The 23270-nt window shown below is 57.0% G+C and overlaps 4 protein-coding genes across 10 annotated transcripts in view; all 4 read right to left on the reverse strand.

Moving 5' to 3' along the window:
* Positions 1-5137: 5137 nt before the first annotated feature.
* Positions 5138-10793, reverse strand: FBLIM1 (filamin binding LIM protein 1). 3 transcript variants are annotated; one of them, XM_041124586.1, is made up of 8 exons: positions 10694-10793; positions 9309-9629; positions 8340-8548; positions 7842-7975; positions 7637-7748; positions 7374-7543; positions 6850-7269; positions 5138-6515 (listed from the first exon to the last, which is right to left on the reverse strand). In XM_041124586.1, exons 2-8 carry the CDS (start codon positions 9332-9334, stop codon positions 6402-6404), a joined length of 1185 nt encoding a protein of 394 aa, XP_040980520.1. In that variant the 5' UTR covers positions 9335-9629; positions 10694-10793; the 3' UTR covers positions 5138-6401. The 3 variants fall into 3 exon arrangements, with proteins under 3 accessions (XP_040980520.1, XP_029875042.1, XP_029875044.1); XM_030019182.2 differs by having other exon boundaries at positions 9309-9463; positions 10694-10783; XM_030019184.2 differs by lacking the exon at positions 10694-10793 and having other exon boundaries at positions 6850-6967; positions 7091-7269; positions 9309-10367.
* Positions 10794-11801: 1008 nt separating this feature from the next.
* On the reverse strand, positions 11802-15101 carry TMEM82 (transmembrane protein 82). 2 transcript variants are annotated; one of them, XM_030016597.2, is made up of 6 exons: positions 14897-15101; positions 14740-14812; positions 14325-14499; positions 12866-13274; positions 12340-12527; positions 11802-12233 (listed from the first exon to the last, which is right to left on the reverse strand). In XM_030016597.2, exons 1-6 carry the CDS (start codon positions 14973-14975, stop codon positions 12171-12173), a joined length of 987 nt encoding a protein of 328 aa, XP_029872457.1. In that variant the 5' UTR covers positions 14976-15101; the 3' UTR covers positions 11802-12170. The 2 variants fall into 2 exon arrangements, with proteins under 2 accessions (XP_029872457.1, XP_040979966.1); XM_041124032.1 differs by having other exon boundaries at positions 14740-15101.
* Positions 15102-15345: 244 nt separating this feature from the next.
* Positions 15346-18022, reverse strand: SLC25A34 (solute carrier family 25 member 34). 2 transcript variants are annotated; one of them, XM_041124034.1, is made up of 5 exons: positions 17056-18022; positions 16416-16481; positions 15905-16057; positions 15671-15805; positions 15346-15594 (listed from the first exon to the last, which is right to left on the reverse strand). In XM_041124034.1, exons 1-5 carry the CDS (start codon positions 17542-17544, stop codon positions 15436-15438), a joined length of 1002 nt encoding a protein of 333 aa, XP_040979968.1. In that variant the 5' UTR covers positions 17545-18022; the 3' UTR covers positions 15346-15435. The 2 variants fall into 2 exon arrangements, with proteins under 2 accessions (XP_040979968.1, XP_040979967.1); XM_041124033.1 differs by having other exon boundaries at positions 15346-15575; positions 17056-17888.
* Positions 18023-18723: 701 nt separating this feature from the next.
* PLEKHM2 (pleckstrin homology and RUN domain containing M2) overlaps positions 18724-23270 on the reverse strand; it is a 28143-nt gene continuing 23596 nt past the window's right edge. For all 3 annotated transcript variants that reach the window (XM_030016592.2, XM_030016589.2, XM_041124029.1), the window contains 8 exons: positions 23000-23088; positions 22220-22352; positions 21941-22131; positions 21576-21641; positions 20897-21056; positions 20486-20665; positions 20285-20401; positions 18724-19911 (listed from right to left, as the gene is read on the reverse strand). In XM_030016592.2, the coding sequence (XP_029872452.2) occupies positions 19774-19911; positions 20285-20401; positions 20486-20665; positions 20897-21056; positions 21576-21641; positions 21941-22131; positions 22220-22352; positions 23000-23088 (1074 nt within the window). In that variant the 3' untranslated portion in view covers positions 18724-19773. The remainder of the gene's footprint in view (positions 19912-20284; positions 20402-20485; positions 20666-20896; positions 21057-21575; positions 21642-21940; positions 22132-22219; positions 22353-22999; positions 23089-23270) is intronic.

A 23270-nucleotide genomic window follows, 5' to 3' on the forward strand; every position in this document is an offset into this window, starting at 1 on the left:
TTATACCCGCAGAGGAATTTTAAAAAAAAAGAGAGAGAGAGAGAGAGCAAGCAACAGAGCACATAATAAAAGGGAGAAGATTGCACAAGGATGGGATGCGTGCAGGGAAAAAAAATAGATATATAAAAATTAAGCCCACGAGCGGCTTTGGCAGCCCCGGCTCGGCGGGGTTTTGCAGCCTGCTTGGCTTTAAATAAAACGCCCCAACACAAAGCACACACACAAAAAAAATGGTGGTGTTTGGAGCGCTAGATGGTGGGATAAAGGAGCTGATCCCTCCTCCCGGATCTACAGCAAAGCCCTGCCATTTCAGTTGAACTAATTTGTCCTCTCTTTTTGTTGCAATGAATTGTCTGATCCGGACTATTTGATTGCATTTGCAGCTTCAGTTACTGGGGTTTGTTTTTGTGTGCCTTTTTTTTTTCCTTTTTGGTTCTCTCTTATTGTTGGTTTTTTCTGAGTGTATTTTTTCCTCTTTAAATTTAAAAAAATCCTCCCCAAATCTCCCAAGGAAAATCTACATCTCTGTGGAACAAATAAAACATTCAGGCACAAACTTCCACCATGGACTGTAAAAAAGAGATGGGTTGCTTTTTGTTCTTTTTCTTTTTTTTTTTTTTTATGGCATTTTTTTCTCCTGCTTTTAGGATATATGGTAGTAGAAAACCAATGGAGGAAAACAAAGGTAATATATATATATATATATATAAAATCAAACATATATATGGGCCAAAATTACAGTGATTATATATAATTAAATCATAGTGTTTCAGGTGTGTGGGTTTATTTTATATTCTGTAATCAGTCCCTGGAAAAAGGAGATATATATAAAAATATGTAGTAAATACATAGAAATATTTCTGTATAGGTAGAAATAAAAGAGCATCTATATGGGCCTAAATCTGTAATTCCAGGAAAAAATAGCAGTATTTTAGGCATGCGGTTTTTAATAAAGAAGGGGCAATGTTATAACATAGCCTGTAACAACACTGTGGTACAGGAAAAGGTAAGGCAATGTTAAAAAAAGTATTTTAAAAAAAGCATACGTGGTACCTTGGCTGCAGCCTCCAACAACGAGCGTTTGGATGTTACAGGGTATTTTTTTTTTTTTTATGGTATTACCACGTCTGATCACACCAAGTTATGCTTTTAATTAACCGAATGGCAGGCAGGTCGTTGTGGGGAGCAAGGCAAGCAGCAACGGCTTCTTCCCCACGCCACTCCGGCTCAGAAGATAAATCAATCCTCGGGTGTTTTATGTTTTCTGGTGGTTTGTTTTTTTTTTTTAAAGTGCATTTAGGTATTTTCCATGCCGTGAGGAGAGCGGGACGTGGTGGTTTCAACCCCTGTGAAGGAGAAAAGCGGTGGAAGAGAAAGAATTAGGCATAAAACTACCCACCTTGGGGTTCGTGTGGAAAGAGCAATTCTGGGCCAAAAATCTTCACGCTATGTGGAAAAAAACCCGAAACATTTCAGGGGTCGGTGCCGGCGAGCTGTGCCGTGAGGGGAGCGAGGGGACGACGTTGCCGGGGGGGGCTGAGGCGGCGACGGCGCCTGGGGCTGGGGGGGGGAGGCCGAGGCCTCCGCCACCCCCATGGCCGAGTGGAAATGCGCATTTCTGGGCATTTTCGCATCCTTCTGCAAAGGCGACGAGGAGAAGAAGGGGGGGTGGGGGAAGGTCAGGTTTCACCCGCAGCGCTTTCGCCGCCTGCCTGGAGGGGATACGCACATCAGGAGGAGCCCCTCCGCCACGCTCCTGGCACGGCTGAAGCCCACGCTCGCCGCCCCGGCCCCCGCAGCCGCCTATCGTCCGTCCTTCCCCCCGCTGCCCGCCCGGCGCCATTTTGTCGCCTCGGCGCCGCTCGCCGTGGCTTCGCCGGGCGGCCATTTTGTGAAGCGAGCGGCGGGGCGGGGGGGGGGGAAGTGGCGCAGTTCCTGCAGTACCGCGGGCGCGGCGGCGCTGTGGAGCCAGAGGCGGCGGGGCCGGGCCGTGAGGGGCAGTCCACGCCCTCCTCCTCCTTTTGTCAGGCAAATACCCTCCCTTTTCTTGCTTGTATCTCTTTTTTTTGCCACAAAAAGCGTGGTGCCCTTAAAACACCTGGTGGAGGCCGATCGCCTCAGCAAGATTCACCCTCGGACGAAGCAATCCGATAAAGGAGATTAAAGTCTATTCCCCCGGCTAGGCTGTGAGGGAAAGTTTAGCCGCACGGAGAATTAATATTTATTTTTAGGAGCTATTCCCCCCACTCCTCCCTCCAACTTTTTTCCCAGTGATAAATCACCGAGGTCAATAACCTGCCTTGACAAACAGGACAACCTCTGCGACAAATCTCTGTTCTTTTTGTTTTTAAACCCCTCACCTATGGGCCCTAATGGACACTCCAGCAAAGTAAAGATGTAACATAAACAGCTTGAAGCCAGGTCTGGGTCAAAATTGTTAATTTTTGGGAAATAGGGCTGCGGGATGCTGTAGTCACTGCTGATACGATGAAGGAAAGCTAGGATATGAAATGTCAAAGCCCTGCTTGCAGGCATGTGCCATGCATCTATTTTCAGAAACAGGGTGCGTTGGGGTTTTTGGGTTTTTTTCCCTTTTTTTTTCAAATTTTTAAAATAACCTAGTGTATCACTTGCAGCCTGGTAACACACATTAACTGTCTGCATTGATTTTTGCCTTGTGTTATCAAAAACACATCGTGCTTTAAAAATAAATTGTGGCACTGGATGTTTCAGTTTTGTGGGGGAAAATGGGACAAAAAGGAGAATACTGCATTTTTTTTTTTTTTTAATAGATCCTGCCTGTGCTGCATAATGAAGCTAGAGAAATTCAGGGCTTGGGCTGCTCCCAGAGTAATCCCTGGTTCCCCATCCCCCACCCCCTTAGCCAGCAGGATCAGTCCACTTTTCATTTAAGAAATAGTAGTTTTTTAGGTTGTGTCAAAGACAGGAAAGTGCAGAAAATGGGTCCGAACACTCTTGCAGGGAAGGACAATGCTGCAGCAAGCCAGCTGGGATATGGTTGCAATTAACCCGGGTCGACCAAAGGAAAAACCCAGTTTTTCTCCAGCTCTCTCCATCCCATTTGAAAAAAAACAACAAAACATCATCAGCACTAAGCACCTAACCCTCCTCCCAGAGCATTTTCCAGCCAGCAAAGCCCCGGCAGCTGCTTCAGCCTCAGTTTCCCATCCTGCAGCTTTTCCCTCTGCTCAGCCAGCTCTTTCCCAGCTCCTTGAAGGTAGTGATGGCAGAGCGAAGGCACGCGAGGAATCCAGCTCATCTCTCCCTCTCTGCTTTTTGCATTTCTCACGGCTGACCGGGGCGAATGCTGAGGTAAAGCATTTTCCAGCCCGTTTCCCTTTACAGGCTCACTTTCCCTGTGCCATGCCAAAATCTTCGGCTTGCAAACAAAACCTGCAAAAAGGCCTTATATATTACAAAGCAACACTTTGACTATTCATTTAAAAATACTATGGCCATGCCTGTGAGCTCCTCCTTTAATTTAAAAGCGCCTTTTAAAAAACAGGCATTCCTTTGAGTTGCAAGAAAGATTCTTTGGGTTTTTTATGTGATACACTGTTGTATTCCTGGGAGCAAATTGGACTCGCAGCAGGGTACGGTATCGGATGCCTTTGCTGGGAAAACCCAGGGAAATTTTATCCCCTGGCCGCACCCAGCCTGAAGTGAAGAAATATTTGCATTTGCTTCTCCTTGGAGGACAGCCAGGTCCCTCCCTGCTCTCCTTGGCCTGCCAAGAGGGATTGCAAGAAAAGATGGGCTTATTGCAGCAGCCGAGGGAAGGGCAGGGCCCAGTCGGTGTGATTCAGAGGCATACAATTCTCTTTGCCCTTTTGCACTGCCATTGGAATAAGACACGAGACACCTTGAGTGGGTTTTACGCCTGGGTGGTCTCGGGGGGGTCTGCAAGGCTTTGGGGGGCTCCCAGGGCAGAGCAGGAACTTCATATTGCTCCGTGTGTGCTTTGTATTTGTTTTATTTTTGCTAGCAGACCCAGGCGCTTGCAAAAGCACTTGCAACGGGGCAAGGAGCCCAAGGACAGGCTGAGCCGTCACAGCTGATGTGGGCTTGCTCAGCAGCAGGATAGGACCCAGGTCCCACAGCTTCACCCCTGCAAAATCTCCTCCATGCGGCTCAGCCAGTGCTAGAAATTCCTCAAGATCCTCCTGGGGGAAGATGCGGGGCTGTGCTTTTCAGGCATAGCAACACTCCCCATGCCTCAGCTTGTAATGCTTCTCCCCGTATCCAAGAAGAAAATGGCTTAAATCAGTCTTTTATCCTCTTACCTCCATGTCCATCTATCCCTGTCCCTTGTCATCCTCTGCTCCTGGAAAAGTATGCCAAATCTGACCACTTCTGCGTCCCTTCACCGTGCCGCCAAACTCTCCAGCTCCACCTTGTCATTCTCCTTACCCTCCAGCATCTTCTCCAAAGGTTCACGTCGATAAAAACATTTCCCTGCCTACCTCCAGCCAAAACTTGCCGCAGTCCGGGTGCTAACAGCCCATCCCGGCTTGCTCTGCAGGGGAAATACCCGAACCCTTCCTGCCATTAGCTCTGCGGAGGAGTAGCATAGCTTGCTGAGCACCCAAGGGTGCTTCCCCGAGGGTTTAAGCCAGTGTGCAATCCAAGAATGCATCCAAAACGCCACTCAGTATCAGCGTTTCCATCCTCCCTGAAAACCTCGCTTGGGAAAATACCCGTATTGCAAAAAAACCAAGCAACACTATGCTCTCTGGGGCTTCCCTTCCCCACTCCCTTTGGCCACCACCAAGTCTGCCCACGTCCTTTTACATCTTCAGCATCATTCTGGTGCCTGGTTTTCCCCACCAGGCAAAAGACTTTAGAAAGCGAGAGGTGACTTTGAGCATGGGACTTCCCCAGCATGGGACGCGGGGTCCCCACCCAGCCAGACCCAAAGCCACCTACTTACGTGACCGGGACAGACTGCAACTTTACATTAACATCCTATTTATAAGTAAGTTTATAGCAAGTTATGACCTGATTGATGGGCCGTAGACGCACATTAACAAACATTGAGTAATAGGCTTTGTAGATGGGGAGAGTTGGCAGGAAATAATTGTGGAGTTGGTGTGATTAATCAACCAGCCCACTGGACTCCAGTGCATACATTAACCATATATTAACCCTTTCATTCATAAATACAGCATGTGCTGGAGAGACATTATACAACATGACCTAGAAGCATATGGCTGCTGGTTTGGTGGTAGTTTTTTTTTTTTTTAGCAGCTCCCTTTTTTCCATCAGGAAAGCATTAAACATCATCTCAGATGCTCTTGCTATTTTCTGCTCTTGATTTGTGGCTTTTTAAGTGCTTTCAGTTAAAAAGAAAACCCCTCTTTCTCCGACTGGTTTGCAATGCCCTCGCAAACAAAACCACTAAGCACCAGTGACATCAGTTGCACAGATGTTGGGCACGCAGAAAAAGAGTCTAATTTCTGCTGGTTTGGGGGTTGGACCCAGAGAAGATGGAAAAGCTTCCGATGGCGGAGTGATGTTGTCTTGGATAATGTGCAATAACGGGGCTATCGGATATAGGAGAGTGCGTTTAGCTGGAGTTTTTCTGCCTGATGGAGGAATTTGTGCTCTGGCTGCCCTCTGCCGGCTCTGGGACTTGGTTGAGATGGAGCCCAGAGAGCACAGGCTGGCTGCAAAAAAATCACCACCACCAAACACACTTTGATCAACATCACCGCACATCGTAAAATCCCAAGTCCGGCCCCAAAAAACGACCCTCTGCTCTCCCCCGGGGCGACAGCGGCATCTGCCAAATCGCTGCACCCCGAAATCAGCTGCATTATTGTCCTGAGCGACCTGACTTTTGCCATGCCTATAAAACCTAAAAAGTGGCTTTTTTTCTTATTTTTAAACTTGCATTTTATGGGTTTGGAATGCAGGGCGGATGAAAGAAACGAGGTTTTTTAAACTCGGGGTTTTATTTAACTGCGAGTAACTAAATCAGTGCCTGCTCTCTGCATCACCGCAGAGAGAAACGTTTAATTGAAACCCCAAGGAAGCTCGAGAAGAAAGAAAAAACACCCAAGGAAACCAAACCAGCCTCGGAAAAGGAGTTTAAAAAAAGAAATAAGTGAACGAAACCTCAGCTCCTCCACCACCACTGCTCTCCCAGGGCTTTTTACGTTTGTAACGAGCACAGAGCCATGCTGGGACACATCTGTGCTTCTCCGCTTGGCCAGCCCAGCAGGTTGGGGTCCTGGGTACATTTTGGTGATGAAAATGCCGGTCGTGCAGCTATTTGGGGGTGCAGCAGGCACCTCGGGACCAGCTGCAGGGTGCATCCTCGTGGGTGCACCCCCTTTTTGGTGGCCGGTGCTGGAAGATGGAGGCTGAGCCACAGGGTTTTAGCAGGACGACTCGTTTCGCCAGCGGACGTGGCAGGACTTGCAGAGGAGGTGGTCGTCCAGGGGGTAGCACCCATTCTCTGTCGGCTCCGGTGACAAGGGCGTCCCGCAGCTCTGGGGGTGAGAAGGGAAAGAGAGGCCACGTTTTAGGGGTCCACATGCTGCATTTGCATGTGACACACTGTGCCATCATATCCCACCTTTCCTGCAAAATCCACCAGCACTTGGAAAAAAGCAGCAAACTACATCAAAAGCATGAAAAGCTGAAGCTCTCCTGGCCAAACACATTGTCCTTTTCACCTGATTTATCTGTTTTTCCCCCTCCCTGTCACTTGCAAGATAAACTGCTGGCTAAAAAATAACCCTGGGCACTGTAAGCCCCGTGGCCATGCTTTGCAAAGGCTTGGTGCCAAACACCTCGGCTTTTGGGAGCCCATCGGGACTGTACCTCGCAGCGGTAGCAGCTCTCATGGAAACTGCGTCCCAGGCACTCGATCTTGTAGGTGTCCTTATCCTCGCGGGGGACTATGGGGTGCTTGCAGGCGCTGCAAACTGCAGCATATTTCCTGGTGGGAGCAAACAGGAGCGGCATGAGCCCTGTGGGGTGACGAGGATGAGCTGAGCCCCCCCAACATGGGGGATGCTCCCCCGTTTCCATGCTCACCAACCTGTAAAAGTCGGCCACCAACCTGTAAAAGTCGGCCACGCAGTACACCTCGTCCCGCTCATCCACGGCGAAGCTCTCGGCGCCGATGGCCCGGCCGCAGGCGGTGCAGGAGAAGCAGCCAGGGTGGTAGCCCTTGCCCAGGGCACGGACAATGCGCTCTGCAATCAGCCCCCGGCACTTGGCACATTTCTCCAGCGTGGCCTGGAGTTTGGGGACACACACCATGAGATGCCAGCTCCCACTCCAAGAAACTGCATCTGCAACTCCTCTGAGGGCGCTGGTTGTCCCCGAGGAAGGACAGGTACCTGGTAGCAGGCATCGCACGTGGGCCGCCCATCTCTTTGGTAGTAGCGCTGGCCAGCCAGGAGCCGGTGGCATGTCCGGCAGGTGAAGCAGTCGGCGTGGTATTGCTTCCGCATCGCCTCCACTGTTGGCTCCCGGGGTCCCACCACTTTGTGGCAGAAGGCACAGATGTCTACGGGAAGAAGGGAGAGGGGTTCGGTGCTGTGTGCCTCAGTTTCCTGAACTGGGAACAAGCCCACACTGCGCAGCTGGGTCCTCCCCTTACCTCTGGAGCTGTCCCTCTCCGGGTACCCATTCGCATCCTGCCACTGTGTCTTGCCCGCTTGCTCCTGGCAAAATTTGGGCGGCCTCAATTCAGCGGGGAAGGCAGAAGGAGCCTGGTAAGCAGGGAAAGCAAAGGCATGCTACATTTATGCTCTTGCAGGTGGGGAAACTGAGGCACTGGGGCAAGTGCACCCCATTGTCCTCACCTGGAGGGTGGCAGGTGTTGCAAGGTCCAATTGCTGCAGCGCCGGACCCAGTGCCTCTGCAGACAACGGCTGGGGCGCTTTGGAGAGGATGAGGACCGGTGGGGACGAAGGCACGGGGGCTGCTGGGCGGATTTCTGCAGTGAAAGCCAGACATGGCAGGTTTAGGGGGGCAATAACATCCAATAACGCCCTGTCACAATAATGCCCCAACAGCTTTGCAGCGGCGCTTGCTGACCTGCCCCAAAAGCAAACGCTGTCCCAGCCAGAGTGGACAAACAGCACTGATAAGCGCCCAGCGATGGAGAGCAAACACAGCCCTTCCCCAGCAGCCGGATCCATCCCGGGATGGGTGCAGGGATTTGGGGAATAGCCCCCCCAGAAAAACCCCCATTCCTCCCTGCCTGCATACGCATCCTTTAGGAAAGCATCTCCGCAGCATCCTCAGCACCATCATCATCCTCCCAACACCACTTGCAGCCCCCTGCGGACGCCCCTCACCTCTGTTGGGCAATGTGGGGGGCTGCGGCGGTGGGGTCTGGGGGTGATGTGTGCCTGGGACCTCGGCACCGTCTGGCTGCGGCTCTCTTTGGGTTTTCTCCTTGGTTACCACCTCCCTCCGTGGCGGCACCAAGGTGATGAAGACTGATGAAGCGATCCTCTTCTCCGCTTTCCCTGGCAGCATCGCTGAAGCCATAGAGGGGCCAGACCTGGGTTCAATTTTAGGGAAAATAAGATAAAAGAGAGCAAAACCCACGGGCGCACTGGCAGCTCCCGCAGCCACACTGCCCTTCGGCCTCAACCCGCCTCCCTCCTCACCCTCCCGGAAAGGGAGAAGGAACGAGCGTGCCTGTACCACGTCACAGCAATAAATGGTCTCATGCCTGGGACAACACAGGGTAAAGGGTCCCAGCAAAGCAGCAGCCGAAATCTCCCATTTTCATGTCTCTGTGGCCAAACCCCACCCTTTTGTAAGCATCTTAACCCCCTTTATTTCTTATTGCCCCCATCTGGGATTAAACTTCCTGCAGGCAGCAGGAAAAACCCACTCTTCCCCTTAAAAATGGGGTTGCAATGAATCTGCTTTTGCAAACCCTTTTTTGGAGTGTTTCTAGGTCCCCTAGCTCCCCATTGCCCCGCTAATCACTTCCAGCTCAAGGCATCCCCCCTTTATTTTTGCAGATGGGGAAACCAAGGCACAATGTTACAAATCACCACATCCCCGTCACCGAAACGGCCCCCGAGCATCGCCTGGCGGTGCAGGCAGGATGTGCCTGACCCCGATAAACCCCGCTCGGGAAGGAAAAGGACTGTTTATTCAGCTTCCCAACGGGAAAAGCAGCCGGGGCAAAGCTTCCCCTTCCCAAACGGGATGGTTTGGAGGAAGGGGGAACCCCGAGGCTTTAGCCGGGGTGCCGCGCCAGTGAAGCAGGATTCATCCTCAAGATTAATCGGCAGCCTGAAAAATACCTGTGTGACGAGTTGCCCGGTCTCATGCCCTGGTGCGGGGTGGCTCTGCTCCCCCAAAATCCCGCTCAAAGACATCAATGCATCCTTTCAGGGGCAGCTGGTCCCCCCGTGGTTGGGGAAAAGCTTCAGGACATGCACGCTGGTGATTTCAGCCTCTGACTCAAGCAGGGGAAGGGATTAAATAGGAAAAAACCCTGAGTGGATTCGCTCCCTCCCTCCCCGCCGGCAAAACCCCAAACGGGCTCCAGCGCTGCCAGCCTTTGCCCGGCTGCTCAAATCCTCGCCCGCGGGAGCTGCTGGTTTTCCTCCTCCCCGGCTGAGCTGCAGAAAATAGGTGGTGGTGGTGGGGAGTAATAATCATAAAAAAACAACCCGAAAAAGGAAAAAAAAAAAAAAATCTCCAGGGCTAATAGGAACCATGTGCTCATCGCATTCCTCTTTGTGCCGGGGCTGACGGGATCCCAGCGGCCCCATCACGGCACCCCCCGGTTCCCCCCCCCCCAAGCCGGGGGCCATTCAGGTGGTTAAGGCTTGTGGGGTGCATTAATGGGGTTCGCCCCCCCCCCTTTTTTTTGGGGGGTGTCTGGCCCCCCCATGTAGCTCCATCCTGTTTTGGGATGGCCGAGGCCACGTTGGGAAGGGCCCCCCGGTTTCCCACAAGCATCACCCCAAAATCTCCTGGGGTGGGAGCCCAGGTGGGACCAACAGGGATAGGGCCACTTATGGGGCACCCCCACATGCGCCCCAAAACTGGGATGGGGCATTGCCCTCCTACAACTGTCCCCCAACTCTGTTCCCTGCGCTGGGGACCTCTTGGAGAGCGCTTTGAGGATGCCCGAGGGAGAAGGGACGGGATGGGGGGACACAGCCCTTGGAGTCCCCTTGTCCCTTCCCTGAGTGTCCCTGCTGTCCCCTTGTCCCTTACCTGGGGGGTGGCCTTGGAGCCCCCCCCACAATCCCCTATCTCCCACCGGGTAGCCCCGCAGCCCACTGTCCCCTACCTGGGGGTGCCCTGTCCCCTATGTGGCGGTGTCCCCACCGTGTCCCCCCCAACCTGGGAGCCCCCCATCCCCTACCTGGGGTGTCCCCAATCCCCTACGTGGGGATGTCCCCCGCCCCACACCTGGGGGTGGCTCTTGGTCCCCTTGTCCCATCCCAGGACGGTTCTGCGGTCCTTATCGCATTACCTGGGGGTGGCCCCTGTCGCCTACCTGGGGGTGGCCCCTGTCCCCTACCTGGGGGGGGGGGGGGGGGTGGTGTCCTACCTTGGGGGGTGTAGGTCCCCTACCGGGCGGGGGGTCGCCTGCCCGGGGTGAGGGGGGTCCTGCAACCCCGCTTGCCCCTCGAGGGGTGGCCCTGTCCCTGTCCCCGTCCCCGTCCCCTACCTGGGGAGCCGGTGCGGGTCCCTCCGTGCGCTCCGCGGGCGCGCCCTGCCCGGCGCGGCGGGGGCAGCGGGGAGGCAGAGCCACCCGGCATCACCGCCCCTTCCTCCCTCCTCCTCCTCCTCCTCCTCCTCCCTTCCTCCTCCCCCCTCCCTGCCCCACGGCCTCGGGTGGGGTGGAGGGCACATGTTCTTAGGGTGCCCCATGCAACCCCCCTAGGATGCCCTGTATGTTCTTAGGGTGCCCTATGCACCCTGGGGTGCCCCGTGGGCCCCTCTGACTGCCCCACGCACCCCAGGGTGCTCCATGGGACCTCAGGGTGCTTCATGGACCCAAAGGTGCCCCATACGGCCTCAGGGTGCCCTCTTAATCCTCTGGCTGCCACATGCATCCCGGGGTAACCCATGGCCCCTCGGGTCCCCCCATGTGCTCTGGGATGACCCGTGCTCCCACACCCCCCAGGTTACCCCGTGGACCCCTGTGATTGCCCCAGGCACCCTCTGGGTGCCCCATGTCCCCAGGGTTCCCCATACAGCCCTGGATGGCCCCCAGCATCCCCAGGGTGCCCCATATACCACCCCATACACCCCCAGAATGCCTATGTGCCCCTCTACAGCCTCAGGTGGCCCCCTGAGCCCCCATACACACCCAGGATGCCCCATGTACCCCTATTAAAGCCCCGGGTGGCCCCCTGTGTCCCCATACACCCCCAGGATGCCCCACACTGCCTCCACATACCCCCTATCCTCCCATGTGTCCCCATACAGCCCCAGGATGGCCCATACTGCCCCAGCCCCTCTCCTGCTCCCCCCCCTCCAGGGGCTGCAGGTTCTTGCCCAGGCAAGCAGCCACCTCCGGGGCCTCCCTCCCTCCCCAAATTGCACCCCACCTGCGTAGGGCCTGTTGTCCCATGGCATGGCACAGCCAGTTGCAGCCAGTTGAGGAAACTGAGGCGCAGAGGCACTTCTCAACCAGATGGTCACCCCCTCCCTGCCTCAGTTTCCCTTCCTGGGGAGGAACTGCACCACCCACCTCTTCCAAAAAGCTGCACTGCAGCCATCTCCGAGTCCCTCTCCAGCACAACAGGACCCCATCTCGCTCTGCCCATGGATTTTGCTGAAAAAAAAACTTTATTTTCTGAGGTTTATAAGTCCCCAGAGGCCCCTGCGCTGTGACAGTGTAGCCCCGCAGCCACTGAGGACAGGGACATCTGCCAGCATCCCACATCCTCAGTGGGACCAGAGAGCAAACCCCTAGCACTGCCGCAGCATTGCGGGGTCCCCCCAAGAACCAGGGGCCATGTGAATGTCCCCCCAAACTCCCCCACCCTGTGGGATGGGGTTGAGCACCTTCCGGGAGCCCTTTTTCCTTTGTCCCCATGGGGGATCTGTCATGGGGAGAATTTGGGGGGTGCCTGCGTTTCGGGGAGCCAAGTGAAGCCACCCTGAGTTTCTGATGCCTGGTTATACCCCGCAGCTTATCAGGACGTCTCCTCTGATCTCGATCCCAACCGCCTATCCAGCCGAAACTGCTGGCCAAAATCCTACAGGAGATGGAAGAAGAGAAGCAGAAAGGCCCCTCACTGTGGCCTCAGGGCTGCTGCCAGCTCCTCACCCCGACGTCCTGGCAGGGAGGTGACCCCATCTCACCTGCCGCCGGCATGCCTCCAGCATGACGCCAGCATGGAGCAGGCACCAGAGCTCTCCCAGCAGCGAGACGAGGACATGGAGGACATCAGTCCAACGGCCGACCGTAAGGAGGAGGATGAAGAGTCCGCCCATTCGTACCAGCACTGTCTGGTAAACTGGCTGCCTGCCAGTGCTCTGCCGCATCTCCTCTGCAAGGACGTGGTGTCGGGGTGGCCACCGTGGGGGGGACCCTGTCCCCTCCCCAGCCCCACAAGCAGGGGACACCATGGATTTCAGGGATGCTATGGGGTGGCTTCACATATAGCTCCAGGTGACCCTATACAGCCCCAGGATGTCCCCTGTGCCCCCATACAGCCCCATATACCCCCAGAATGCCCCATACAGCCCCTCTACAGCCCCAGCTGGCCTCTTATCCTCCCATGCAGCCCCAGGATGCTCCATACAGCCCCAGATGCTCCATACCAGGGCATAACCCCCCCCCCCAAAAAAACCCACAACATAACTGGGGGTTCGGTCCCCTTCTCACCTTGCATGTAGATGACCAGCAGTGTGTAGCAGATGGTGAGCGGCGTCCAGAAGCGGACAGCCTCCGCCGTGGAGAGGAAATCCCGGTTGATGAGCACCACGGCGGCCAAATCAGCCACGGCAAAGGTGATGGCCAAAGCATTCCAGAGCAGCCGGGGGATGCCATGACCGGCGGCGAGAAGGAGGATGCAGACACCACAGTAACGCGCTCGGCTGTGCAGCTCGTAGAGGGTGCAGACGTGACGAGCCAGGCGCCGGGTGTAGGCGGCCAGCAGCCCTGCCAGCCCTGCCGCCAGCACCAGGTTGCAGGTCCTGTGGGGAGCCCCTTCCAGCAAGAAGCTGAGACCGCAGGACACCCCGCAGCCCAGCGAGTACTGGCACAGCAGGTAGAGCTGGCTGCTGTGGGTGCCCTGCGAGAGCGGGACAGCACCATCAGCTGCTGTGGAGGTTGCAAGGGGATGCATGGCTGCAAAGCGATGCATGGCTTCCCTGTGCTGCAGCCTCCCCGTAACCCCCATGGGTGTTGCAAGCAGCGAGGGGATGCACGGCGGCAAAGCAATGCATGGCTTCCTCCATGCTGCACCTCCACAGGTGTCGCAAACAGCAAGGGGCTGCACAGTTGCAAAGGCATACATGCATGCAAAGCAACGCATTATTTTCTCCATGCCAGCCATCCTCATCCTCCCCACAGAGGTTGCAAAGCAGCAGGGGGATGTGTAGGCTCCTCCATGCCGTGGCTCTCGTATGCCCCATGGGTGCTGTAAGCAGCAAGGGGATGCATTATTTCGAGCATGCCGTAGCCCTTATCCTCCCTGCAGGTGTTGCAAAGCTGCAAGGGGATGCACGGTTGCAAAGCCATGCATGGCCTTTTCAATGCTGCAGCCCTCCATAACCCTGCAGGTGTTGCATGCAGCAAGGGGATGCACAGTTGTAAAGTCATGCATGGTCGCCTCCATGCCACAGCCCCTGTCCTCCCCATGGGTGTTGCAAGCAGCAAGGGGCTGCAAGGTTGCAAAGGCATGCATGCATGCAAAGCAATGCATGGTTTTCTCCATGCCAGCCATCATCCTCCCTGCAGAGGTTGCAAAGCAGCAGGGGGATGCATAGGCTCCTCCATGCCAGGGCTCCCATGTGCCCCATGGGTGCTGCAAGCGGCAGGAGGATGCATTATTTTGGGCACACCACAGCCCTCATCCTCCCTGCAGAGTTTGCAAAGCCATGCATGGTCTTCACGCCACCTTCCCTGTCCTCCCCACGGGCGTTGCAAAGCAGCGAGGGGATGTGTGCCTGCAAAGTAATGCATGCTCTCCTCCATGCCGCAGCCCCCATGGCTCTTGCAAATCTACAAGGGATGCACAGCTGCAAAGCAATCCCCTTGCAAATCTACAAGGGATGCACAGTTTCAGGGCTCCCTCCACAGCACCGCTCTGCCGTGCCTCAGTTTCCCCATCCCATCTCACCTTGCCAAGGGAGAGGATGGTGGAGACGGCGCGCAGGGAGAACTCCAGCACCACCAGCGCAGCCACGCGGGAGCCCACCAGCGCCAGCACGCCTGTGAGCATCACCACGTGCAGCGACTCCAGCACCCACTGCTGCATCCGGATCGCCTCCTTCTCCGCCTGCCTCTCCGGGTCACTGGGGACAGTGGGGGGGGACACGCTGAGCCGGACGGGATGTCCCCTTCCTCCTCCGCCACCCCAAAATGGGGCAACAGTCTCAGAGACCTCCCCTGTGCTTTGCAGCAGGGAGAGGAGGGTGCAGCCCCTGCCCTGTACACCCATGGGTGCTGAGAGCTGCCCCTCCACCCAGACAGTGGATCCCAAAAGCAGCTCCCCAAAACAAATCCCCCAGGGGAGAAGCAGGGCCGGCGCTTACTTCAGGCACTGGATGTAGAGATAAACTTTCAGGAGGCTGCAGAGCACCGAGACGGCGCAGGCACCCACCAACCCTGTGGGGAAAAGGCAGCAGCGGGTCACCGGTGTCCCCCAGGCTGTCCCCAAGCCGTCCCTATGCCACCCCCGAGGGGTCTCACCTTGCAGGAGTGCATCCAGCAGTGCCCAGCCCCATGCCAGCCCGGGCAACGCCGGCAGCCAGGACCCCAGAGAAAACATTTTTGGTGGAGAGAAGCCACGGCATAGCCAGGCCCCAGCTCCAAGGTCCACGGGGTGGAGGCTGGGAGCGGCCCCCCCCGGCTAGTAAATCATTGCCGGGGCAAGCAGGGGCAGGTGGAGCCCTGGCCAGAGGAACTGAGCTCCAGCTGCCCCATGGAGAGGAAAATTAGGGTGGGGAGAGGGATGCGGTGATGGGATTCACATGGTGGGGCTTGGGGACTACCAGCATCTTTAATCTCCCCCCACCCCGGCACCGCCATTATCCTCTCCAGCCCAATGCATCACAGCATTTCAGGTCCTGGCTTTGCAGGGCACGAAGCTTTCCCCCCCCATTTATACCACCCCAAAGACCCTGAAACGACGCCAAAAATAGAAAAACCCCTTTATTAGTGTCCACAGTGGGGCTGGGAGCCTGTCCTATGGCCCCGGGGGCTGCTGGTGCTGCACCATCTTCCTGAGTTCATCCCAAAAGAAGAGACTGAGGACGGTGTGGGGGCCAAGGCGGAGGTAGACGGCGCCGATGCCCTTGTACAAGCCCAGCAGCCCCTCTTTGCTGGAGATTTGCAGGATGCAATCCAAAAAACCCCTGTAGAGCTTGCCCTGGGGAGAGAGGAGCCGGCTGCGCACCCCTGTCGGATGAAATCCCAGGAAAAGCCGTGTCCCCCAGCTCCCCGTCTTTTGCCAAATGGCCTTACCGTGCCGTCAGCGTCCACCGGCTGGTTGTAGAGACGGGTGCTGACCACGTCGAAGGGCGTCATCGTCACCGCCACGGCCACACCGCTCACCATGCCCCCTGCCAGCACCGCAGCCCAGCTGCCCTCCCTGAACCACTGCGGGAAACGCTGGTCATCAGCTCTTACCCCCCCCCCAAAAAAAAGGGGAGTGAGAGGGGCTGACGGCGACTGGATCCAGCGCACGTTCCTCCTCACCTGGCGCTCGCAGACCCAGTCCTTGGCAGAGGTGAAGGTGGCGAGCTGCGCAGCCGAGCCCACGGCCACGCGGGGCACGGCGCCGGTCACCCCCCGCCACAGCCCCGCCACCCCGTGCTGCTTGTAGATGCTCTTGAAAGCGCCGGAGATGCTCTGGGGGAAAAGAGGAAATTTGGGAAAAAACGGCAATGGTGCATCCCACCCCGGCAAAATTTCCCACCCCAGCATGCAAAACCCCGTTGCTCGTGGGTGGCACGAAGCCACCGTGGCTCTGGCCAGGTGACACCAGTCCTGAGGGGTGTCAGAATTCAGTGGCACATCTCCGTGTCCCTGTCACCCCCTCCCCATCCTTGCGCCGTTATTTATAGCATCTATACAGGGCCGAGCTGCCAAACAGCAGCTTTAAATACCCGGTGGCCAAAATAGCATCGTCCCTGCTGGGTCCCGGCGCCTGCGCAGCCAAGGTGCCACTGAATCGTGTCATCCTGTCCACCCCTCCGTCCCCCCTCACCTCATGGTTGTGCTGGTGGCCCACGGCCACAGCTGCCAGCGTCTGGGCTTGGAGGTGGGTCTTGACCTGGGGGGGAGACAACGCCAGGTGATGAAACCCCCTCAAGCCCCCCCTGGGACGGGCTGTGATTCCCCATCTCTTCTTAGCAGCTTTTGGGGGTGTTTTGAGCCTCTCCGGCAGATGTGGGGTGCCCAGATGTGTTGCCAAACGGTGCTTTCAGACTTTGAACCCTATTTTTTTTCTCCCCCCCCCCCCCCGTGCCCTGGGGCAAAGGCCCCCCCCCAAACATCCGCTGCAGCCCCCCACTTTGAGCTCTGCACTCCCAAAACCAGGAGACACCCCCCCAAAAAGGGGGGAAAACCACCCCAATTTCCATATGTGGGGCTTCTCTGCTCAGGTTTCCGGGGGGGGTGGTTGGGTGGGGGAGAAGGGGGTGGTGGTTGGCAAAGAGCATGCACAAAGCAGCCCCCCATTTTTGAAGGTGAAGCAAAGCAAAGCAGGGGGAGAAGGGATGCACCGAGCCAGCATTTATAGGATGCAGCCAAAGCTTCTGGAAGGGGGGGGGGTGTCCTCCACAATGCCCCCCCCCCCCCCCCCCCGCGCCCCAATGTGAGGGCTTCTGGGGCAGAGCGGCACTCACCAGGTACGCGGGGCTGCCCACGAAGGCTCCCACCGCCCCGGCCACGGCCCCGGCGGCCACCGTACCACCGGGATACCCGGTCCAGCCGGCGTCCTCGGCGTGGGAATAGCAATAAAACCGGACGCCGTTCATCAGCCCCTGATAAAGGAGGCCGGCGGCCAGACCCTTCTGCAGTCCCCGTAGCCCATCGGCCCGGCACACGGCCCCCACCGCCCGCAGCACCCCTCGGTAGGGTCGGGGGTAGGTACCGGGGGGCTGCAATTCGCCCTGCAGCTGTAGCCGCGTCTTGACCACCTCCAACGGGTTGGTGAGGACGCAGGCCAAGCAACCGGCCGTCGCTCCCAGCACCAAATCGATAGCCGGCGGTACCCCCCCGGCTGGGGAACCTCGTGCGACGCGGGCTCTGCTTTGGGGGGGATAAGGGAATTCATGCAGGGAGGTGGAGGGGGGCCCGGGGAAGGGTGCGAGGGCCCCGGTACCGGCCGCCATGCGGCACCTGCTTGTGGGGATGGCCCCAGGCTCCACCTCCCCCCCCCCCCCCCCCCCCCCACTGCAGGGAAAAATAGGGGGGGGGGGGGGGGGGGAGAGCGAACACCGCCTCCTGCAAACCAACCCCCCCCCCCCCAAATCCAAAGCCACCCCCAAATTTGGGGAAGGGATATGGGGCAAAGGTCAGGCCTGGGGGTGCGTTCCCCCACCCCACCCCAGCACCGACGCAAGCCTGGCAGCCAAATCCTGGCCGGGCGTCCTTGTCTCACGTGACTTGGTGGTGCCCCGGCGCAAATAGGGAAAAAAAAGGGCTGTTTCTGAAAAAAAAAAAAAAAAAAAAAAGGCATGATAAAAGGGAAATAAAAGCTGAGGAAGGATGGTTTTGGGGGGCACACACAGCCATGAGCCCCCCCTCCGCAGACAGCTGGACAAACCCCAGGGAGAGGTGGAGGTATAAGGACTGGTCAACTCCTTGCACTTTTGACTGCGGTTTGAGGGGTTTCGGGGGGTGTGTCATCCTCCTCTCCCAGTGCCAGCCCCTCGCCGGAGTTACCAAAATGTTTTGAAATTGGAGTTTCCCAGGCCAAAAAGCTGTGGGGGAGAGGGTGGGGGGTCTCACTGTCCACCTCCCCCATGGATTCCTATTTTTAGGGTTGCACAGTGACCCCTTGGGCCCCAGGTTTACATCACAGCATAGCCATGGCCAAGCCACTTCAGTGATTACTGGGGGGGAGGGGGGAACCCCCAAAGTCCCCAACTCCCCCCCCCCATGGCTGCCCCATCCCCAATATCCCCCCAAAATCACCCCCCTTTGATCCCCAAAGGCAAGGGAGGGTTAATGGGGAAGGTGGGTGACGCTGGGGGCTGGCCCTGTGGTTGTTTACTCCTTGTCTAGACTGGGAATATCTCCAGGATCCAGGGATAAATGGGGCCAGAGCGTCGGGACAGATAATTCAGATAATTCACGGTTGAAGCCATGAACGTGCCCCACTGCAGGGTTAATGCTGCTGGGGTTCAGCGAGGAGCCGGGGTGCACGTCCTCCCCTTCTCTCCTCCCTCTTCTCTCCAGCCTAGGTATCTCCTTCTCTCTGCCCCACAGCGGAGCTGCGGGCTCCAACATCACGGAGGGGGAGGAAGAACAGCAGCCCCCAGCACGGGAATTTGTTGTAGGGCCAAATCTTGAGTTACCAATGAATATTTATTTGGGGAGGGGGAAAGGAAGCAGATGTATATACATATACATTCAGTCACGCACGTTTCCTCCCAGAAAAAGGCCCCGTGAACATATATTACATGAGAAGGTCTCCGGATTATTATTTAAAAGCTGGGGTTGTGCCCCAAAGGGCTCGCTGTAGAGGGCAAGTGGCGACGAGTCCTCGCTGGCCTCGGACGCAGTGAGCCGAGAAGATGGGGACACGGTCAGTGGCAGCTATGTGACAACGTCCCTTAGGACACCTGAAGAACATCGGACTCGATCTCTTCTCTCCCCCAGCACATGGGGCCAGCGTCCAAACCTCAAACCAGCTTCCGAGATGTCCTAAAACCGTGCTGGGGTATTTAAGGCCAAATTTTTGGCCCCGGTCCTTCTTCCTTAGCCTCAAATCTCATCGACAGGCTGCAGGCTAGGGAATGGTTTTGTGATGTCCGGAGGCGCGTAGCCCTGGGAAACGCCAGGAGAAGGAGGAGGAGAAGCAGTGTCGTACTCGGTGATTGTATTAGCAAGGAGAAAACATGCACAGCAGCGATTTAGTGTTCCCATCTCGCCACCTCCGCGTCCCTACCCTGTTCTAAAATGAACAAGTCCTCAGTCCCGCTCCCTGCCACGACAGGGGGATGCTCATCCTCAGCGCACCCCGCTCCCACCCTCTCCCTCACTACTAGTGGGATATTATTCCATGAAAGGCAAATTATTTTGCCCCGTGGCAGCTGGATGACGAGGAGGGCGCAGGCTCGCCTGCATGGCTGTGCAAGGGAAGCGGCTGAGCTTGGCATCGCCTCCAGCGTGGTGAAGCATCCGGTGGCTCCCCAAACGCGCTGGACGTCCCCGACTCGGTGGAGAGCATGGTGGGGGATGGGGTGCGGGGTCCACGCCCGCAGGCACGTTCCTTGGTGGGGACTGAGCGATGGCAGGAGGGTTTGGGGTGCCAGCTGGCTGCGGGGCAGCCAGATACGGGTCCTGTTCTCCAAAAATGGGCCCCCATCAGTCATCCTCCCCCCTCCCAGCTAGGGTTAACACCAGGGGTCCCGCTCCGCTCGCCCGCGGCAGAGGCTGTCGCTGCGCTGCCAGGCGCTGTCGATGAGGCTCTGAGCGTCTTCGCATTTCTTCTTGATGGCGGCGTCCAGAATGGCCTTGTGCAGGAGGTCGACCTGAAACACATACACACACGTGTGGGGCAGTCCGGAGGGGAACGAACCACAGCCGCTTCTCCCCCTTGTTGTAAAACCACCTCAAAACCAGACGCGCAAATCGCCTGTGTCATAAATACAGGTGATGAAGGGGGATGGGGCTGACCCAGGTTCCTCCCCACTCCCCTCACCCACCCTGGATGCTCATGGCCAGCCTTGCCAGGGGACTCAAGCTCTGAATCCCACATCCCACAGTTATATGGACACAGAGGAGCTCCATCGCTCTCCTGCCCTTTGTGGGAAAATTGGGAAAAATTCACCCACGCCTTCCTTGGAGGGCCCCGTTCGCCTTTCCTGACCAGAGGAAAGGTGTGACACAGCCTTGCACGCTCACCTGGTAGATGTTCCTCCATGCGGTGTTCAGCGCCGAGAGGAACCTCTCCAGTTCTGTAGTGCAACTAAAATAGAGGACCCAGGGGGGCAGGAACTGCTTGCTGTCCTGAGCAAACTCCTAAACACCAAGAGAGAGGCCGGGCATTACCATTGCAGTCTTCATCCAGCCCCGGGCCGGCTGGTCCCGAAGCACCACGCTTACCAAGATACAGTATTCCTTGCCGGCCTCCGTGGAGATGGCAGTGATGTCCGTCAGCTCCACGGTGCCCAGTGAGCGGAAGAAGCTTGTCTGGCAGTCCTCGTGGCAGGTGAAAGCCTTCTCGTCCGTCAGCACAAGGCAGCAAGGGACGCAAGGTGTAGGGGCGACACCCTGCGGGATCACCTGCATGGAGAGGGCAAGGGGGGGTTAAAATCTGGCATGAAGGAGCCCCATCCCCATGGGGTGCCCCACGGGGAAGCCCTCTTGGCCCAGGAGAAAACTGCCTGCTCCATCCCTGCCAGACATCCCCGCTCCCTTCGGCAGCTCTGTGCCGGCTGGGCTGTGCCCCACAGGGGCTCCAGGCGAAGGAGGGGGTCGATGCACCCATGCCTGGGGGGCCTGTCCCTGGCTCACCCCTTTGGAGACAGCCTGGCAGAAGTACTGCATCCAGTCCGCCATGTCTTCCTCGTTCTCGGCGCTCAGCTCCAGGGAGGGCCGGTCTGTCAGGATCACCTGGAAGGAGTGGGGCCGGTCGGTGGTGTTGGAGCGCCGGCATCCCCCACACTGCTCGCCGCTGGGAAAGAGGGGGGAGGATGGAGATCAGCGGGACAGACTGGCCAGCGCTAGCCTGAAAACAGCCTCCGTCTGCCCTCCCTGCACTGCATGTCACTCCTTTTCCCCACAAGCGCTTGTTCCCATCCGTGACATCCCTTGCAGTTGCTCCGAGGATGGCCTCCATCTCTGTACACCATGGTAGAGCCGGAATTGAGCATGGAGGGTTTGTGGAGGTTGCCCAGCATGGCTCTTGGAGGGGTACGTCAGCCCTTCAGAGGCAAATTCCCCATCAAAGGGTGGGCTTGGCATGCAAAAACCAGGAGGAAATGAGCCCATCCATGTCCAGCTACACGGATCAGAGCCAAAGCAAATAGGCATCTGTACCCAGCCAGGAGCAAGCAGGGAGTCCTGCAGCATGGACTAAATCATGCTTTGCCCCGAAACACCTCCCTGAACATCCCAAGGAGCTCCTGATCCTCAGATCCCCACCAAATCTGGGGGATCCTACCCATCCTACCGCATCCTACCAGCCACTTACCCCATGTTGATGGAGAGCAGAGGGGTGACGTCCGTGCGGTCTGGGTACTGGTACAAGATGCCATTGCTGCCATTTGGGAAGATGAAAGAGGTGGTAACTGGAGTCAGCTCGGCTCCAGCAACCACACAAACACCCTCTGCCTTCGGTCCGCACAAACAGCCACTCCTGCCCTGCCCTCCACCCACGCAGCCCCGTGGGGTTATGTTCCTGCTGCTGGGCAGCCACAACTGGTAGCTTTAGCCTCCCAGGTGACAAGATGGGTTCTCTCCATCTCCCAAGCATCTCTTGGGCAGCAAACTGGTCCCAGCACCTTCTCCGACGAGCCCTGGCTGACCCCAGTCCCGACCCACAGCCCCATTGCCCACCTGAGCACCACAAAGCAGGTCTTCCACTGCTCCTTGCCCAGGTAGGAGGTCCCCGCCTTGTAGTGCAGGATGCCATCCTTGGTGATCGCGTTTTCGGTGGAGGTGTAGCTATTGTTGGTGGGTCCCAGCGCCTCGTCCATGGGGTCTTCCCAGTGAACGAGGCCATAGAAGCGCACAACCACGTCGCAGGCCTGCAAGAATCAGGCAGAGTGGTCAAAGGGAGGGCGTCTCCCGTGAGCCTCCGCCACGTGTAGCGATGGCCGCGGTATCCAAACTCACCTCGCACTTGGACTCCTGTGCCACGAACTTTGCGAGTGCCAGTTTCTCCATGGTGGCATCTGTGAGGATACTGGGGTACGGCGGCTCCCGGCACCCTTTGATCATGGCTGACTTCAAGGAGACCAGGAAGAACCTGAGAGGGAGACAGAGATCTCTGATGAGGCTGGGGCAAACAGCCCCTCATCTCCCTCATGTGCTCTGATGCTGAAGGGGCTTCCCTTCAATGTGGGCCTCTGGTCTGGAAGACCAGAGGGTCTCAAAATCAACCTACAAACCAAAGGTGACGGGATTTGCTAAGTCTGAGCTCCAGGAAGGAGACGGTGAGACTGCGAGATGGACACCCATCCCAACACAGATCCCAGTATGACCATCCAGGCCCTAATGAGGTCACCTCCCTGAGCTGACAACACACAGAGACCCGGGACGTGCCTTGAAACTCAAGACCTTATCCCTACTCATCCCAAATGACACAAAGGACACGTAGTATGCATTGCTCAGAGCCCTGAGGCTGTCAGCCCGAGGGATGGGGTGACTGCTGTGTATATCCAGGGAAGATACTTTGGACTTATCCATGCTCAAGGCATTTCCAGCTGCCTGCAGGGTTTAGCCAGTGGCATCAGACCAAAGCCCAAACCCCCACTGGTGGCAGGACTTGGTTGTGAAGAGCTGTCACTGGAGTCTCTTGCACTCCCCAAGTCACTCTGGGAGTCCAAGGTGCTGGCCAGAGGTCCCGCAACCCAGGAGGAAAGCGCCACGATTTGCCACCCAGTCCCTGCTTACTCGGTGAGAGCCACGTCCGCGGTGTCCAGCAGGAACTGTTTCCTCCGATTGGTGCACACCAGAGTCACCGTTTGCTGATCCAGCCCAACCTGTGCCACAGAGGGTAGTTAAGGAAGCTGGTAGTTAAGAAAACCAGGTGGGGGACGAGGGGTGGCGAAGCAGGGCTGAACCTGGCTTCTGGCCCGGGAAGAGAAGGTCAGCGGTCGCTCTGCTGCCCATGTGAAGATACAAGCAAGCTGGGCACCTGCAGAAGTGGCATTTGAGGGGGGGG

The sequence above is a fragment of the Aquila chrysaetos genome, chromosome 6, assembly GCF_900496995.4.
Source record: "Aquila chrysaetos chrysaetos chromosome 6, bAquChr1.4, whole genome shotgun sequence".
NCBI lineage: Eukaryota > Metazoa > Chordata > Aves > Accipitriformes > Accipitridae > Aquila > Aquila chrysaetos.

Excerpts from the sequence above, each read along its gene's own strand:
- FBLIM1 (XM_041124586.1), bottom strand. The coding sequence starts at position 9,334 with ATGAGACCGGGCAACTCGTCACACAG. Across the intron at positions 7,544-7,636 it reads GGAGAGGGACAGCTCCAGAG|ACATCTGTGCCTTCTGCCAC; the intron begins GTAAGGGGAGGA and ends TTCTTCCCGTAG. Across the intron at positions 7,270-7,373 it reads CGTGCGATGCCTGCTACCAG|GCCACGCTGGAGAAATGTGC; the intron begins GTACCTGTCCTT and ends CCCAAACTCCAG.
- SLC25A34 (XM_041124033.1), bottom strand. The coding sequence starts at position 17,544 with ATGGCGGCCGGTACCGGGGCCCTCGCACCCTTCCCCGGGCCCCCCTCC. Across the intron at positions 16,058-16,415 it reads GCCACCAGCACAACCATGAG|AGCATCTCCGGCGCTTTCAA; the intron begins GTGAGGGGGGAC and ends CTTTTCCCCCAG. Across the intron at positions 15,806-15,904 it reads ACTGGGTCTGCGAGCGCCAG|TGGTTCAGGGAGGGCAGCTG; the intron begins GTGAGGAGGAAC and ends CGTTTCCCGCAG.
- TMEM82 (XM_041124032.1), bottom strand. The coding sequence starts at position 14,975 with ATGTTTTCTCTGGGGTCCTGGCTGCCGGCGTTGCCCGGGCTGGCATGG. Across the intron at positions 12,528-12,865 it reads GCTGGTCATCTACATGCAAG|AGGAGATGCGGCAGAGCACT; the intron begins GTGAGAAGGGGA and ends ACGTCCTTGCAG. Across the intron at positions 12,234-12,339 it reads TGGAGGCATGCCGGCGGCAG|GATTTTGGCCAGCAGTTTCG; the intron begins GTGAGATGGGGT and ends CATCTCCTGTAG.